This window comes from Peromyscus eremicus, chromosome 16_21, assembly GCF_949786415.1.
Source record: "Peromyscus eremicus chromosome 16_21, PerEre_H2_v1, whole genome shotgun sequence".
NCBI classification, from domain to species: domain Eukaryota; kingdom Metazoa; phylum Chordata; class Mammalia; order Rodentia; family Cricetidae; genus Peromyscus; species Peromyscus eremicus.
This window is the reverse complement of record NC_081432.1, coordinates 39,014,884-39,032,813: the sequence shown is the minus strand read 5'-3', so window position 1 is coordinate 39,032,813 and position 17,930 is coordinate 39,014,884. Positions and strand designations below refer to the sequence as shown.

The 17,930-nt window shown below is 47.8% G+C and overlaps 1 protein-coding gene across 2 annotated transcripts; it reads left to right on the top strand.

Annotated features, from left to right (window-relative positions):
• Positions 1-9,279: 9,279 nt before the first annotated feature.
• On the top strand, positions 9,280-14,475 carry LOC131926326 (serine protease 40-like). 2 transcript variants are annotated; one of them, XM_059281674.1, is made up of 5 exons: positions 9,280-9,685; positions 10,451-10,642; positions 11,291-11,565; positions 13,263-13,432; positions 14,006-14,475. In XM_059281674.1, the coding sequence occupies exons 2-5, from the start codon at positions 10,524-10,526 to the stop codon at positions 14,327-14,329; spliced, it is 888 nt and encodes a 295-aa protein (XP_059137657.1). In that variant the 5' UTR covers positions 9,280-9,685; positions 10,451-10,523; the 3' UTR covers positions 14,330-14,475. The 2 variants fall into 2 exon arrangements, with proteins under 2 accessions (XP_059137657.1, XP_059137656.1); XM_059281673.1 differs by having other exon boundaries at positions 9,399-9,685; positions 10,480-10,642.
• The last annotated feature ends 3,455 nt before the right edge of the window (positions 14,476-17,930 follow it).

The window sequence follows — 17,930 nt, the reverse complement described above, 5'->3', positions numbered from 1 at the left end:
TGAGGGTCTCTTTGCATAGTCTTGGTCTCTACGCTGAAAGACAAGTCTATTCACTAAGACTCAAAAGGAAGCTGAAGGACGATTTTATCAGAGTTAAGAGAAAAAAAACAGTACAGGATAGGTAAAAATCCCAGCAGCCACCTGGAGCAGACGGTGAAAAGCCATGCCTTTTTAAGTTTGTCACAGAATAGGAATCGCTGGTTAAGAAAGAGAAGGAAGTAGGCCGCTGAGCACAGAGCCCAGGAAGCGCCTGCCACGCTGTGCGCTGTGCATGGTCCTTTACATCCCCTCTCGTTTCGCATCTGTTCTGTTGGATGATATCAAGGTAAGAAAGCATTTCCAGGTCTTCTCTGCAGCCTGGCTTCTCTCGTGTGCTAACCTTCCTTCTACTTTTTAAATTCCTGCTCTCCTATCACGGCCTTACCAAATCTGTGGTCTCCAGGTTCAGTGAGAGACTGTGCCTCAAAATTTGAGGTGGAGCATGACTGAAGAACCGGGAATGTATCAACCTCTGGTCTACTACACACACACACACACACACACACACACACACACACACACACACACACACACACTTGGAGACGTGCACACCAGAGAGAATAAAGAACGGACTCTTGAGTGTTTGTGCTTTGATGTTTTATTAAGGTAGTCCCATAAAACTGCACTCTTCCCAAGATGGCATGAGCCTTGGGTGAGAGAGCTGTACCCCACTTTCTCTGACCTGAATAAAAATGGCTCCCGCAGGCTCATGTATTTGAATAGCTTAAACCAGGGAATTGAACTCTTTGATGAGAAGGATTTGGAGTGTGGCCTTGTTGGAGGAAGTGTGTCACTGGGGGTGGGCTGTGAGATTTCAAAAGCCCATGCTGGCCCAGTGTCTCTCTACCTGTGGATCAAGATGTGGCTCTCAGCTACTGCTCCGGGGCTGCCAAACGCTGCCATGCTCCCCGCCATGATGACGGTGGATTAAACCAATAAAACAATGGTAAGCAAGCCCCCAGTGAAATGCTTTCTCTTGTAATAGTTGCCTTGGTCATGGTGTCTCTTCATAGCAATAGAACAGTGACTAAGACACCGTGGGAAAAATTATTTATCCTATTTTATTAGCATTGGTTTTTAACTGCAGGCCAGTTAGAGACTAGTCTGGGTGGCCCACAACTTAGGGTGGGTGTTTGAGATGGGAGAAAGGCAGCTGAACCAGTAGCCCAAATTTCTCTTTGGCTGTCGTCGGTCCAGGAGTGGTGGCGAACTGTGTGTGTAGCCATCCGTTCACACCGACTCAGTGAGCAGTCCAAGCCGCTAGGTGTCCTTTCGGTTCCTTGTAATGAAGCAGCCACAATGCTGTCGTTTAAAAGCTTTAAGTCATCTTTTTGAGAACCTGCCGCCTCTCCCAATTCCCTAACTCTTTGCCTATCCTCAAAATAACTGTGATAAACCAGGCAGTGGTGGCGCATACCTTTAATCCCACTTGGGAGGCAGAGGCAGGCGGATCTCTGAGTTCGAGGACAGCCAGGTCTACAAAGCAAGTTCCAAGACAGCCAGAGTTAGAGAGAAACGCTGTCTCGAAAAACAAACAAACAAACAAACAAACAAACAAAGCTACTAGAAAAGCATCCCTGCCTTCATTCTGTGTTTCCTTCACCTCGGATCAGACCCTTTAACTCAGCCCAGGCATGTTTATCACCCAAGGAGTGTCCATTTTAAAACTCATTCCCCTTCAAAGTCAAAAGCACAAGGAAGCCATCACTGTCTTCCCTTCCTAGCAGAGACAGGGGCGCAGTTCTGCCCCTCCATGTTGTCACTTGCAGCAGGCCCAGTTTTCAGAGACCTCCAGTCAGGCAAGACTGAGATGCAAGGCTTTGCTGTGGAGAAGAATTTCAGAATGAACCAGTGTGAAGCACATCCAGGTTTACTAGAAATAGAAAGGCAATCAGGAAAGAATAAAACCTGTTAGAGAGTGTTGGTATTGCCTTCTAAGAGAAGAGTCATGCTTAGGGATCTGTAGAATGGGAGTGTGCATGCGTGTGCGTGCGTGCGTGCGTGCGTGCGTGCGTGCGTGTGTGTGTGTGTGTGTGTGTGTGTGTACCTGCATGTGCACATGTGTGTGCATGCAGAGGTCAGAGGACAATGCAGGAATCCATTCTCTCCTTCCACCTTGTGGATTCTGGAGGTGAAACTCACGTCTTTAGGCTCGGCAGTGTTAGATCACATTCTGCATCTTTAGGACTAATCCCACAGCCCAAATCAAGCCACGCCCCTCTCAGCTGTCTGTGGGGCAGAGAACTAGAAGCAGTCTGGGTTCTGAACTGATAGTTCTCAGTTGATGGTACCTGGCTCCTCCATGTTCCCTGTCACACATGCTGCTGCGGAGAGCTAAGTCACATGATGGGAAACTCCCTGCTACACTTAAAAGGTGACATACAAAAGTCAGAACTTTTTTTTGTTGATGTTCTGGGGATTGGTGTCCAGGACTCCTGAGGGAGAATCTTGGGGGTTATTTGTTCTGGAATGAAGGCTATTCTCTGAAAAGGCTCCTCTGGCTTCTGTGTCCCACCCACCTCTCTCATGGAGATTCATTTTCTCTCTCTCTCCCCTCCCCTCTCCCCCATTTTCTTCTAGGCTTTAAAGGGAATCCTCCCCCTTTCTTTTAAGGCCCCTGCCATGTTTAAATCACTACACACTGTATTATTATTTCTGTCCATGTTCCTTCCCTTTGAGCTCATTATGTTTAAATCTCCACACACTGTATTACTTCAGTCTATGGCTCATCCCCTTTAAGGCCCGTCATGTTTAAATCTCCACACACTGTATAACTTCTGTCTAATGCTCATCCCTTTAAGGCCCATCATGTTTAAATCTCCACACACTGTATTATTACTTCTGTCCGTGTTCCTTCCCTTTAAGGCCCATCATGTTTAAATCTCCACACACTGTATTACTTCTGTCTAATGCTCATCCCCTTTAAGGATTATCATGTTTAAATCTTCACACACTCTTTAATTTCTACCTGATGCTTTCCTTCCACCTTGAGTTCCAGCCACAGCTTTGTGGCCTTCTTATTTTAATACATCACACCCCTGAAGGGAATTGCGTCCCTGTCCTTCTGGACTCACTCGTGCTGCTTAACTGTTATCATATTTAACAGTGTGAGGCACATTCACCTAGGGAGCCATCCTGCCAGCTCAGGTTTTCTGAATTTTTTTTCTTTTTCTTTTTTTTTTTCTTTTCGTTTCTGAATTTCTAACTTTGGTTAGAAGTTTAGCTCAAACTTATTGACACACCAGTGCAAATACGTGGCTCCCTGGTTTCTTCTTGTTGCTTATCCGCAAGGAGAGTAAAGGAGGAGAAAACTGGTCAACAAGAAGGAGCCGAGGCCAGGAGAATTGTGAAACTATCAGTTACTCCAGGCAGCAAAAAGTGCAACTTAGTTTTACACTCATGAAATGACCAAGACATCAGGATGTTAAAAGAGTGATTATGCACGGTTCTGGGGCCAAAGTCCTGGATCTGGTACCCCATTAGGTTAGACTTGGCCACTTGTCATGGTATTCCAATGAAAGGAGATGAATAACGGTGAAAGGCACAGGAAGAGGCTTCATCAATATGCAGCTGGAAAATGAACTGATAAAGTGGTCCAATGCCCCCCAAGTTCATCTTCTCGTACTGCCATGAGCTTTCAATGCAAACGGAAGAACTGGGGCAAGGGTCAAGAGTTATGTGCAGTCATGCAGTGGTAGTCAAGTTGTGGTCTGGTTGATGATTGTCTCAGTTCTGGTTCTTCAAGGCAGCCCTAGGAAGGTAAGCAGGAGGCCCCGCTGCCTAATGGAAAGACAGGAGGAATTATGGGAACGTGGGAAGAGAAGGAACCCCTTACCTAGGAATCCAGCTGAAGCCTGTGAAGCTGATCTCTGACCACTCAGAGAAAGGCACAAGACTGCTTTGCTTTTTTTTTTTTTTTTTTTTTTTTTTTTTTTTTTTTTTTTTGGTTTGTTCGAGACAGGGTTTCTCTGTGTAGCTTTGCGCCTTTCCTGGAACTCACTTTGGAGACCAGGCTGGCCTCGAACTCACAGAGATCCGCCTGCCTCTGCCTCCCAAGTGCTGGGATTAAAGGCGTGCGCCACCACCGCCCGGCCTACAAGACTGCTTTGCATTAGGAATTAGGACCCGGCCAGACCCCACCTGGGTCTGATTGCCTGATTGTTTGATTAGGCATGGCACATACCCTTCTGTAGAAATAAAACTTTTTTATTCTTCTCTCATACATTACATCCTGACCACAGCCTCCCCTCCTCCATTTCCCCCTCAACCTCCCCTCTCTCCCAGATACCCTGCTCCTTCCTTTCCCTTCAAAAAAAGAGCAGGCCTCCCAGGGATATCAACCAAATATTGCATAACAAGTTACAAAAGACCAGGCACGGACCCTCGTATCAAGGCTGGATGAGGCAACCCAGTAGGAGGAAAGGGGTCCCAAGAGCAGGCAAAAAAGTCAGGGACAGACCCCACTCTTACTATCAGGAGACCCACAAGAACACCAGGCTATACGACCATAACATATATGCAGAAGATCTAGCGCTGACCCATACAGGCTCAATGATTGTCGCTTCAGTCTCTGTGAGCCCCTATGAGCCCTGCTTAACTGATTCTGTGTGCCCTGTTCTCATGGTGTCCTGCAACCCTCTGGCTCCTACAATCCTTCCTTCCCTCTCTGTGGGGTTCCCCTGGCTCTGCCTTATGCTTGGCTGTGAGTCTCTGCATCTGCTCACATCAGTTGTTGGATGACACCTCGGTGGCGATGATTTGTTAGACCCAATCTATGAGTGTAGCAGAATATTATTATTAATCATGGCATTAAATTTTTTTTCTTTGCCAGTCATGTTCGGTTCTATCCTGGGAGACTGGTGTGTTCAGCTTCTGGTTCCTGGCCATCCAGGCAGTGTCAGGCGTGGGCTCTGTCTTGTGGCATGGGCCTCAAGTTGGACCAGTCATTGGTTGGCCACTCCCACAAGTTCAGCACTACCATTACCCCAGCACATCTTGCAGGCAGGACAGATTGTAGGTCGAAGGTTTTATGGCTGGACTGGTGTCCCAGTCCCACTGCTGGAAGACTTGTCTGGTTATAGGCTCCATATCCCCCATTACTACAGTCTTTGCTAGGGTCACTTCATAGATACCAGGTAGTTTCCACTGCATTAAATTTCCACATGCCCCCTCCTTCAAAATGCTCCTCCATTCCAGTCATCTCTCCCAGTACTCTATCCCTCCACCCCTACCTTCTCCCAGTATAACCACAAAATCTATTCTATTCACCCTTCCCAGGAAGATCCCTGCCTCCCTTCAGCCTTCCTTGTTGCTTAGTCTCTCTCCATCTGTAGATTGTAGCATAATTATCCTTTATTTAACAGCTAATGTTCATTTACAGGTGAGTATATACCATAGTTGTCTTTCTGGGTCTGGGTTATCTCTGGGTGATTTTTTTTCTAGTTCCATCTATTTGCCTGCAAATTTCATGATGCCATTGTTTTTTTAACAGCTGAGTAGTACTCTATTGTATAAATGTACTACATTTTCTTAATCCATTCTTTGGTTAAGGGATATTCCAGTTTCTGGCTATCATGAATAAAGCTGCTCTACACATAGTTGAGCAAGTGTTCTTGTGGTATGATTGAGCATCCTTTGGGTATCATGCCCAAGAGTGGTATAGCTGGGTCATGAAGTAGATTGTTTCCCAATTTTCTGAAGAAAACTGAAGAACTGCCATATTGATTTCCATGGTGGCTGTACAAGTTTGCAGTCCCACAGCAACAAAAGAGTGTTCCCTTGCTTTACATCATCTCCAGCATGGGCTGTCACTTGTGATTTTGATCTTAGCCATTCTGACAGGTGTTAAGATGGAATCTCAGAGTCATTTTGATTTGCATTTTCCTGATGACTAAGGATGTTGAATATTTCTTTAAGTGTTTCTCAGCCATTTGAAATTCCTGTTTTGAGAATTCCCTGTTTAGATTTGTACCCCACTTTTTGATTGGATTATTTGGCTTGTTGATACCTAGTTTCTTGAGTTCTTTATATATTTTGGATATTAGCCCTCTGTCAGATATAGAGTTGGTGAAAATATTTTCCCATTCTGTAGGCTGCCATTTTGTCTTATTGATGATGTCTTTTGCCTTGTAAAAGCAACTCTTATAGAGAAAACATTTAATTGGGGTGGCTTGCTTACAGTTTCAGAGGTTCAGTCCATTATCACCATAGAGGGATCATGGTAGCATGCAGGCAGATGGTGCTGGTTACATCTCGGCTTGCAGGGAACAGAAAGTCGACTGAAAGTCACACTGAGGGAAGCTTGAGCAAAAGAGACCTCAAAGCCTGCCCCACAGTGACACACTTCCTCCAACAAGGCTACACCTCCTTTGGGGGCCATTTTCTTTCAAACTATCACACAGAGGATTACAGTTAAGGGAATGCCATGAGTCTCAGAAAAGACTTTAGGCTTTGAAACCAGTATGAGACTTTTATAAACTATGGGAACTTTTGAAGTTGAACTAAATAAATTTAGCATTATGATATTGTTACAAGCTTGGGGGGCCAGGGAGTGGAATGTGGTAGTTGAATGTTTCTTCACAGCAATAAAAACCCTAAGACAGAGGACTACTGATCTTTTTGAATTAATCTGATATCCAGTCACTTCGCTAAAGGTGTTTATCAGCTGTAGTAGTTCCCTAGTCGAAATTTTGGGTCACTTATGTATATAATCATATCATTTGCAAATAATGATACTTTGACTTCTTTCTTTACAAATTGTATCCCTTTGATCTCCTTAAGTTGTCTTATTGCTCCAACTAGAACTTCAAGTACTATATTGAATAGATATAGAGAGAAGGGACAGTCTTGTCTTGTTGCTTTTTGTAGTGGAATCGCTTTGAGTTTCTCTCCATTTAAATTGATGGTGGCTATAAGGCTTGCTGTAAATTGCCTTTATTATGTTTAAGTATCACCCTTTTATCCCTAATCTCTCTGAGACTTTTATCATGAATTGGTGGTGGATTTACCAAAGACTTTTTCAGCATCTAATGAAATGATCATGTGTTTTGTTTTGTTTTGTTTTTCTTTCAGTTTGTTTATATAGTAGATTACACTGACTGATTTTCATATGTTGAACCATCTCTGCATTTCTGGGATGAAGCCTATTTGATCATGGTAGATGATCTTTTTGATGTGTTTTTGGATTCAGTTTGTGGGTATTTTATTGAGTATTTTTGCATCTATGTACACGAGGGAAATTGGTCTGTAATTCTCTTTCTTTGTTGAATCTTTCTGTGGTCTGGATATCAGGGTAACTGTAGCCTCATGAATTGGTAATGTTCCTTCTACTTCTATTTTGTGGAGTAATTTGAGGGGTATTGGTATTAGCTCTTCTTTGAAAATCTGGTAGAATTCTGTGCTAAAACAGTCTGGTCCTCTGCTTTTCTTTTTTGGTTGAGAGACTTTTAATGACTTCTATTTCTTTAGGAGTTGTAGGTCTATTTAATTTGCTTGTCTGATCTTGATTTAACTTTGGTAAGTGATATATATCAGGGAAATGATCTATTTCTTTTAGATTTTCCGATTTGTGGAGTCCAGGTTTTTGAAGTATGACCTAATGATCCTTTGAATATGAGAGCACCGTTTTGGGCTATCTTTAGCTCTCCTAATAGTCACTGATTTGCCACCTCTGTGTCTGACCTAACATCCTTGTGACTACTAGAGAAATCATTCTGGAAGTTCGAATCTATCAGTCAATATAGTAGTCTGGTACTCCGTTGCTGTGATAAAAACCATGACCAAAAGCAACTTGGGGGGAAAGGGTTTATTTGGCTTACGTGTCCTGATAACAGTCCATCACCGAAGAAATCCAGAGCAGGAACTGAATTCAGCAGGAGCAGAGGCAGGAACCATAGAGGAATGCTGCTTACTGGCTTGCTTCCAGGGTCATGGTTAGTATCTCCCAGGACAACCTGCCCAGGATTGGCACTGCTCCCAGGAGGCTGAGCCCTGCCATACCAATCAACAGTCAAGAAAACCCCCACACAAGCATGCTGCAGACCAATGGGATACAGGCATTTTTTTTTTCTCAACTGAGTTTCCCCCTTCCCACATGAGTCTAGTTTCTGTCAAGTTAGTGTCAAGTTAGCAAAACCAAAACCAAAACCAAAACAAACAAACAAACAAAAAACCAACACAATCAGCCTTGTAGACTCGTGGCTTTTCTTAGGAACTTCAGTTTACAATGCCTACCCAATATCCTCTCCTCTATATTTAGTAAACACATTGGCGTATTAGTTTTTGTTTTGTGACTTAAGTTCACGCAATATCTTTTACCATGGGACATGTCATTTAGGGAAACTTAAGTCTGGGTTCCTGAACCGTATTAAGGGATGTTTGCTTCAGAATAAACTACTTCTCATTCTTTGTGTAGCAAGAGCTCAGTTACTAGGTGGACCTACAGAATGCTTTCTGGTAAAAGCAGTTTCTCAGTGCCTCTTCTAGAAACATTTCAAGAGAGTGAGTGCTCCTCACAGGCAGGTCTCCATCAGAGTCCAAGGCGTGGGGTATGCCTCAGAGCACTTGGCCCCCTCTTGCCTCTTCAGGTGGCCAAGGCAGAGGAGGAAGTGTTTTATACGTGGCGGCTGCTTTGTCTGATGAAGCAAAGCCTCATGAAACACACCCAATAACCATGAAGTGCTTCAAACAGCTATGGCTACAGAAACCTCCCCCTGTAAGCAGTGCTAGGGGCACAGAGAAAGCACATCCTGTCCCAACCTGCCTTGATTGTCATGGCAGGGAGCTTACAGAAATGAACACAAGCAAATGTGTGCTGCTTTCTGATTTAAACAAACATACCAAACCAAACCAAACCAAAAACATGATAACAAGTTAAAAAGGAAAACTAGTTAAGAATCCCAAGGGCAGAGCTGTGAGTCCCAGAGAATGCCTTCCTCAGGCCCTGATCGCCAATGAGTTTGCCCAACAGGGCATAAAACCTACTCTAAACCAGAACCTTCCCTGTGTTTTCCTCATTACCCTACCTACCTTTCGCATATGAACATAACTTACCAGTACTAGTCCAAGCAGGCACGTTGGCAACGTTTAGTTTCTAGAACTGTGCTCAAGGGCAGTAACGGCTGGTTACCATCAGAGGAGGGAGCTGATGATAACTGTGTGAACTTTGATGAGATGGCCACATCCTAGTCTGGGTGGTGAGACTGTGTTTTCAGTGCATATGGTAACAGAACCAAACTGAGCAATTCTGGGATGCGGTGAATGCTTGTGCCCTCCAGAGGGAGCCAGAGAAGAGACAAAACTTGCTCCAGTGCTGCCTGCCTCCCGTGGACCTAGGTTTTCAGCTCACTTGCTCAGCTCCGCGAGGTGGGGCGGGTGAGAGATGTCCCCTAGAGGCAGTTTGCCGGCGTCAGCGGTTGTCAGCGCGTGCTTTCGGACCTGTCTGGGACCCAGGGGCAGGCCGGCAAGATGCCAGGTATCAGGGCCCAGCCATCGGGCCAGGGCAGGAGAGGAGCCTGTCTGCTGGCTGCCCTCCTGCTCTGTTCCAGTTTCTTGCCACTGCATGCCCAGGACTTCACGCCTGCGCAAAGAGCCCCAGGCACACTGGACGTCCCGCCCACACCAACAGGCCCCCCAGACCAGGCGGAAGGTAAATGCTCGAAAGAGGAGGCAGGTCTCAGATGGGCATGTCCCCTCCCTTTCCCTTGGAACATAGGCAGTTGGCGGGGGTGGAGGGAGTAGGGGGGTGGATGTGGGGTCTGCAGACTTTTACACTGAGCATGAAGCTTTGAAGGTGGGGGGTCGGGGGTCGGGGATTTAGCTCAGTGGTAGAGCACTTGCCTAGCAAGCTCAAGGCCCTGGGTTCGGTCCTTAGCTCCAGAGGGGAAAACAAAACAAAACAAAACAAAAACCCAAAAACTGAAGGTGGGGGTCAATACAGGATACCCTTATCTTCTGCTGACTAATTCTCATTGATCTCCAGACCCCCTCCCTCAGTTCAGGGTCAAGGTCATGCACTAGGCTGGCTGAGGGCTATGCCATGCTCTTCATTGGGTTGAAATGGGAGGGCACACGCATCCAAAAGACCATGGCCCTGAACATTAATGGCCTCTGTCAGCCTCAGTTTCTCGCTTTTCAGAGCTGTGTTCCTCAAGTTAATAAGGTCTGAGGAGAGCCTGGCAGCACCCTCCCCTTTGCCTGCACCTCTCTCTGTTCCGTGGGCCTTGCTTGAGAGGCTCTCAGACTGACACCGTACCCCCGCCCCGCCCCGCCCCGCCCCTGCCATCCAGGAGGCTCATGGGCCACGCCACTCCACTCTTGACCTTGGCTATGCCCACCTGAAAAGGCCATGGCGTCCCCTGGGACCTGCTGATGCTGACATTAGGCCTACCAAGCACATGCATCCTGAATGCAGGTGCCTCGCGGCTGGGATTGTCTCCACAGTATGTGGCAGGACCAATTTCCAAGGGAAGATCTTTGGCGGTCAGATGGCAATACCTGGGCGGTGGCCATGGCAGGCCAGTCTGCTCTTTCGTGGCAGTCATATCTGTGGAGCAGTCCTCATCGACAAAAACTGGGTAGCGGGCGCTGCCCACTGCTTCCAAAGGTGGGTATGTGTTCCCTCCCTGGGGCCCTTCTGCTAGGAAGGGGTGCAGGAGAGCGTCACTAGGAGGGAAGGAGAGAAGGAAGGATGCATATCAGCCATTTCCTTCCAGACTGTGTTCTGGGCTAGCTGGCTGCCCCCAGGAGTCCTCTGTGTTGTTGCCCTGCCCTTGAGTGTCGCCCTCCACCCCGATTGCCAACCCTCAAATAAAGGGACAACAGGAGAGGCCCAGAGTTAGGAAACCTATTTTTTCCTTTTAGGTATTCCTAGAAGCTAAGAAAAAACAAAAATAAAAACAATTTTCATGCAGCCCTAAGAGGGATCTGGTCAGGGCTGGAAGTGAGCAGTCTTTCTTCCTCCAAGATGAAGCAGAGCAGTTGGATGTACCTCAAATATATATATTAATATATTTAATGAGAATAAAATCCACAGCTCCTTGGACACTAGGGTACGCTGGAGAAGTGATTGGAAGCCTTCAAAGGACCAAAGTCCTCAGGCTATTGGAGGTCATCCTGCCCTTCAAGAGGACCATCCTAGTATTAGGAGAGGAGGACTGACATGATGGGACATGTGGTGTGGCTGCCTGCAGGGTGGGTGGGCAATCAAGGTGACAGTGCCCACTCTGCACTCAGAGGTGCTGCCCTCTACTAGGTCCCGCAAACCATCGGACTACCGGGTCCTGCTAGGGTACCACCAGCTGGGCAATCCCACCGAGTACAGCCGACAGATGACAGTGAGTAAGCTCATCTTGCACGAGAACTTTAACAAGGTCCACAGTCAGGGGAACGACATCGTCCTGATTCAGCTGCACAAGCCTGTGACGTACAGCTCCCACATCTTGCCAGCCTGCGTCCCAGAGAACACCACGAAGGTGCCCCTTGATAGGTCCTGCTGGATAAGTGGCTGGGGGATGCTCAGAGAGGATGGTGAGTACACAGAAGATGGGGGAGGGGCAGGGGACTGTGGAGGCCTTTCCTGGGGTTGTGAACCTCAGTTTCTGGTTCAAAAGCAGAGCTCCACCTTCCAGATCAGAAGTGTGGGCTCTTTGACTCCAGAGCCCTGAGTGTGGCTGAACCTGTGCACCGCAAGGCTCTCACCAAACGGTGGTTGCTCTACCCGGGCCAGGAAAGACATGGGGTGTCCTTAAGAAGATGAGAGAGACCAGGCATGGGGCAGGTTGGGGTGTTTACCTGGGGAACACTCACCTCTGTGAATCTCACTGCCCAACCCTCAAGGCAAGGAAAGACTGCCTGTTCTACCAGCTTGTACAACCTGTCTGCATGTGGTTCCGATCCATGAATCCATGGATCCAGTCACCTGTGGACCTTAGTGTTGGGGGGTGACATTCTCCTTGTCCTTATCCCCTAAACAATATGGTATTGTGACTATGTGTGTCCCATTTGCCCCGTGTCAGAGAGTGTCATCTAGAGATGATTTCAAGTGTGCAGGAAGGTATGCACAGGTTCTCTGCATACACTATGCAGCAGGAATTCAGTGTCTTCAGAGTTTAGTATCCTGGGCCACAGAAGAGCCTGCTGATAACAGTAAGGGACGACTGTAGATGCTTAGACTGAGAGTACAGAGATCCTTGGCAAGGATTTTACGCTGGACTGAATGCTTTTGACTTAAGACAGTATAATGGCACGTGAAATAAAGTGAATATAAATTTGACGTGAAACTTAGGGTCCCAATCTGGCAGAGCAGCCCCGAGGAGGTTTGCAGGCAGATGTTTCTCTGAGGTCAGGGCTAGGGTCCCATCCCTGCTCCTGGGCTCTGAGTGTCGGGCTCACCAGCATTAGAGGGGATGGATCTTCACTCTCGAAGCCCAAGTCAGGGCGACAGGGTCTCCAGGTCCGGCCAGGGGATGAGAGAGGGAACAGAGAGGGAAGGTGTGGGCTGGGGCGGCACTCAGAGCAGAGAAGCTGCTCCCTAAGAGCTGGACCTTCAGCCATCTTCGGTCATGCCCTCTCCTGACCATGGTTGCTGGGCCTGGGGCCAGGCTTGGGTCTGCTACACGCAGGCAGCCCTGGCCACCCTTGAGGGATGTGCACAGTGGCCCCTGCCTGAGGTGCCGCTGTCACTCGGCTCCCATGAGGTGACCCCAGGCCAGATCTGTGAGTGGACCTGGAAACGGAACTCATGTCTCCAGGTGCAGTTGCTCCTTGGGACTGGCCAGTCTTCTTGTCACGCTCTTAAAGGTTTCTGGCCCATGTCCTATGTCGCTGCCGCACGCGGGCTCCAGTTTCCCCGTGTCCAGCTCGGGCCCCACAGAGCAGCCAGAGCTGTTTGCAAGCTGAGTTCCCCTTGCTTGGTTCCTGTGTCCTCAGGTGCAGTCTCAGTCCCCTAGCCTGGTGAGGAGCCTCTGCCTGGGGCCCCCACGCTGCGACCTTTACAGTCACCCTGATTTCCAGCCTGTTCCTGTCTTCCACACCCCTCTGATTGCCCTTGAATGCCATTTCCCCTGGTCACTGCATGCCTGTTGTGAGCCCTTCCCTGTCACTGTGGCCTAGAGTGGCTACCCCCCCCCCAGCCCCCCACCCCTGTCAGCAATCGTCCTGGAAGGGAGCTGGCATCTTCCAGTCAGCTGCACATCACAACTGATGCACAGAGTTCCCTCCCACAGAGTTCCTGGCGGCACCTTTCCCTCTGCAGGATGGAGAGGTCTTCCTGATGGATGACAGGCAATGTGAAGCCTTTTTCCAGACTCCAGAAGTCAACACCTTTCAGTATAAAGTTATAAAAGACGATATGATATGTGCTGGGGACGTCGTGAATGGAAAGTACATCTGCCGAGTAAGCGAGGGTGGCTCACACACTGCTGTGGAGTTCAGTCCTCTCCCTAATCCTGGCCAGCAGGCCACCCCGTGTGTCCTTAGAGGCTTCCCCTCCCATGCGGGTGGTGGGACAGATAGCAGATGTTCAGTTGTCATCCACATACTAAAAGTCTAGGATTGCCCCAGGGAGGTACCGTCCAAGATCCCTTTGCAGCTTTATTGAGTAGAATTCTATGACCCTGCCCTGAAGATACTGATGTAGGAGAGGTCTCCTGTGTTTTAATTAAAAAAACAAAACAGCTGAGTGGTGGTGGCGCACGCCTTTAATCCCAGCACTCGGGAGACAGAGCCAGGCGGATCTCTGTGAGTTCGAGGCCAAGCTACACAAAGAAACCCTGTCTCGAAAAAACCAAATGAATAATAAATAAATAAATAAATGACAAAACAACAACAAAAAAAACATGCTTCCGTGGACCCAAAGGGCACCAGTCAAGATAGCTATAGAGATCTCTGGTCCCCAGCAAGTCCTTACCCTGGGCAGTGTGGGTTCCTTCCTTCCTGGACCTGCTGGCTATGTCTTCTCTCTCCTCAGGGAGATTCTGGGGGTCCCCTTGTCTGCTTACTGGATGGTTCCTGGTATGTGATAGGGTTGGCCAGCTGGGCCGCAGCGTGTCTAGAGTCAGTTTCCAGCCCCAACATTTTCACCAAAGTCTCCCACTTTTCCGACTGGATCAAGAAGAAAAAGCAAGAAACCCCTGACGCCGACCCCTTCTCGGCACCCCCCGAGGAGAAAGCCCCCACGCTGATAGGCTGGAGGAGTTTTGGCACGGGCACTACCATCAAACCCAGGATCTGCGTAACCGCGCTGTCTTCTCAAATCCTCCTCCTGCAATCGATTTGGTTCCGGATTCCGTGATGGGCCCACAGAACCATCCATGCCAGCTACCATGGTCTGTCAGCGTATTCACTGAGCACCGCTCTGAATGCTTCCATCTGTGGACTCACCTGTCTCTCTGAGGCTACCCCTGCTCCAGGCCTGACAGAATAAAACAACTGAAGAAACTTCTGGATCCCTTTTCTTTTGTCCCATCAGCACACCCCACCCGCTAAGTCCCATCAGGCTTCCCGTTCTTCAGTATCAGAAGGCTACTTCCTCCCTGGGCTGGAACAGCAGTTGAGACAGTCAGGGAGCTGGTCTACCAATGCAGGAGCCGATTCTCTCCCAGTTGGCTTCCAGAGACTTCTGTCCACCCCTGCCCCCTAAGGCTGTGTGTTCTTTTGGATTGGGCCAAGCCCTCACCATGTAGCTGCAGCAGCTTGTGTTCCTGGAGCAAGGTCCAGCTGAGGCATGAGGGGCGTCTTGCAAGCCCAAGGTCACAGTGGTGCTTCTAGAGAGTTTGACAGCGAGCTGGGAGGGTCCCCAAGGTCTGACATCTCAATAGCAACCCTCAAAGCTCTTCTGCAAGTGTCAACTGTTAGAATTCCTAGCTACTCCCCCAGCTACGTGACCACACATGCACTGTCCAGTAGCCAAGCAAGAGGTTTAGCCATCCCAGGGCCTTACGTCCTGATCCCGTAATCTATGTGCACGCATGGCGTAGCTACGTGAGCCCATATGCACATGTGCAGGGGGAACCTACAAAAGCAGGTTCCATCTATCCCTCCTCCCTCTTCCTGCACGATCATTCCCGTAGGCCTATGCGCATCCCTTCTGTTCCCCTAATAAACTCTTATAGTGTTTTGTTGTACCTCAAGGCTTTTCTCACATGGTAAACAGTGCCACTTAATGAATAACATGAGGTTTGACATCTCAATAGCAATCCTCAGAGCTCTTCTGCAAGGGTCAGCAACCACCCCAATATTACACCTCCATCCTCCAAACCCCACCCCCTTGTCTGATAAGCCCAGCCCACAGTCCTCGTGGGCTTGCTTCAGCCTGCTCTGACTGAGGCTGGGCAGACCTGGGAATGACTCTGTAGCACTGAGCTGCCCCACAGACCTATCTGTGTCACCACATCCTATTCAGTCTGTATGGGAGCTCACTAGGGCTCCACACCACAGACTCCACCCTTCAACATCAACTGTAGATAAGGGAGCCACTGGCTCTTTGCAGACCCATGATGCTCTGGGAGAAATCCAGGTGCTTTGAGCAATCCTCTCCAAGCCTGTTTGAATATCCCAGGCCCTTCCCAGCAGGTGGGAACAAAATGACCCTTAGGTACATGATCAGCATGCTGTGCCCCGTTCAAAGCCCTCTGCTGCTAACGTCAAGATCCCCAGTGTGCATCCTGCCCCTCCCTCCCTCTCTGCAGGTCCTCCTCTGCCCTTCCCTCCCTCCCTCCTTTCCTTTCTTCCTGTGCCTAGAATACCCATTCTGGCTCTGTTACTAAGTTTCTGTCACTGTGACAAAATGCCTGAGGAAATCCATGTAAAAAGCGGCCAGGTTGTTATTCTGGCTCATGGTTTCTAAAGTTTCAGCCCTTGGTATGTTGACTTGTCACTCTGACTGTAGTGGTATAGTATACCACAGGCAGTGTGAGAGCCAAAGTTACATTTCAAGTTTTAATTACTATGCCTTAGAGATCCATGAAACAAAAATGCCTCCGATCTGCAAGCTCCTTGCCCAAGGACAGATAGTTCCTGAAATGCTGGAGGCTATTGTTTATGGGAGATGACAAATCACATGTTTTCACTCCCCTAAACAAGTTTGTTTGACCCACCTGCACCGGATGTGCTCGATCACATGTGGGCGGGAGGTTCACAGGCAGGAAATATGTCAGGATGTGTGCTTGCCCCTACTGGATATAGGCTGAAAGTAGGCAGGTATGTATGCTTGCCCCTGATTGGACCTGATGAGAAATGTGAATTGTGGGTTTGACATTCTTAAGCTCCCAAAAAGCTTGATTCAGGGTCATTTTTCTGGAAAACCAGAGGTGGACCTGGTGCTGTTTTAAAAATAATAGGCAGTGCTGGTTACCATGTGGAAAGTCACAACAAAACCCAGTATCAGAGCTTTATTAGGAGGAGGGGGTGGGGGAACAGAAGAACCAGGCCTGGGGAAGAAGCATGTGCAGAGAACAGAGAGAGAGACAGGGGGCTGGGCAGGAGAGAACAGAGAGGAAGAAGGAGGAGTCTGTGTCTGGCTTTTTAAGGATTCCTGTGAACATGTGCAGGTGGGCTTTTGGAGCTATGCCACGCATGCGATGATTGCGTGACCACACCACATGAATGTAATCACCAGTGTACACTGGTGATGTAAGACGCAAGACCCCTTGCTTAGCTGCTGAACTGTGCATGTGTGGTCACGCAGCTGGAGTGGTGGCAGAATTGTAACACCTGGCCAGAATTTAATTAAACCTTGCTTTAAATTTGGTTTTAAATTGTGGTATCGGTCTTATTCTCGACCAGCAGATGAGGCCTGTTCACTGCATAGTGGCTGAGAAGCAAGGGGGAAGAGGAAGGAGATGGGATTCTATGGCTCCTAAGATCTCTTTTGAGGGTTGACACTGCCCTCCCCAACAGTGACCCAACTTTCTCCTACAGGGTTTGTTTGTTTTAGTCGGGATCTGATGTAGCCAGCATTGGATTTATACTTACTTTGTAGCCAAGGATGAGAGAATGACCTTGAAAATTCTGATCCTCTTGCCTCTACTATTGAGTGCTAGGATTACAGAAATGCACCACAATGTCTGATTTGTGTGGTACTGGGGACCAAACCCAGGGTATCTTGCATGCTAAGCAAGCCCTCTATCAACTGAGTTATATAGTCACCATTTTTTGTTTAAGACAGGATCTTACTCTACGGGTCAGGCTGACCTTTAACTCCAATCTCTAACTTTAGCTTCTGCAATGCTGGGATTACATGCATGTACCAATATCTTTCTTCTGGCTCCGATTTTGGGTGTTTTCTTTCCATTTGTGGTGGTTATACTTAGCACATGATGTATATCCCTCTTGGACAATCTAATTCTAGCCTATGGATTTGTTCACAGCAAAGATCAATGCATCATCCCTAGGAAGCCAAAACATAGCCGGACTTGGTGGCTCACTCATAATCCTGGCTTTTGGGAGCCGAGAAAGATTTACCTTACATTCAAGGAATCCAGGGCTGCATAATGACGATAATGGACTAACTCTCTGAACTGTAGCCAGCCCCCAAGTAGATATTTCCTTTTATAAGCCTTACCACGGCCATGGAGTCTCTTCACAGCAATAAAGCAGTAATTGATACACATTCCAAGAAAACAAATCAGAACACCAAAACAAATCAAATAAAATCCAATCCAAACCAAACCCAAACTGTCAGCCATGGTGGTACAAGCCAGTAATCTCATACTAGGGAGATAGAGGCAGGATGATGAGTTCAAAGTCATTCTTTTCTTACTTACATATCAAGTTAAAGGATACAAGAGACCTTTTTCAAAGCAAAATAAGGAGAAATAAAGGAAAGCAGAAACATAGGTAATTCAGGCTTTTTAAATGGCAAGAATAAAATACATTCACTCTTTATTTAGGGC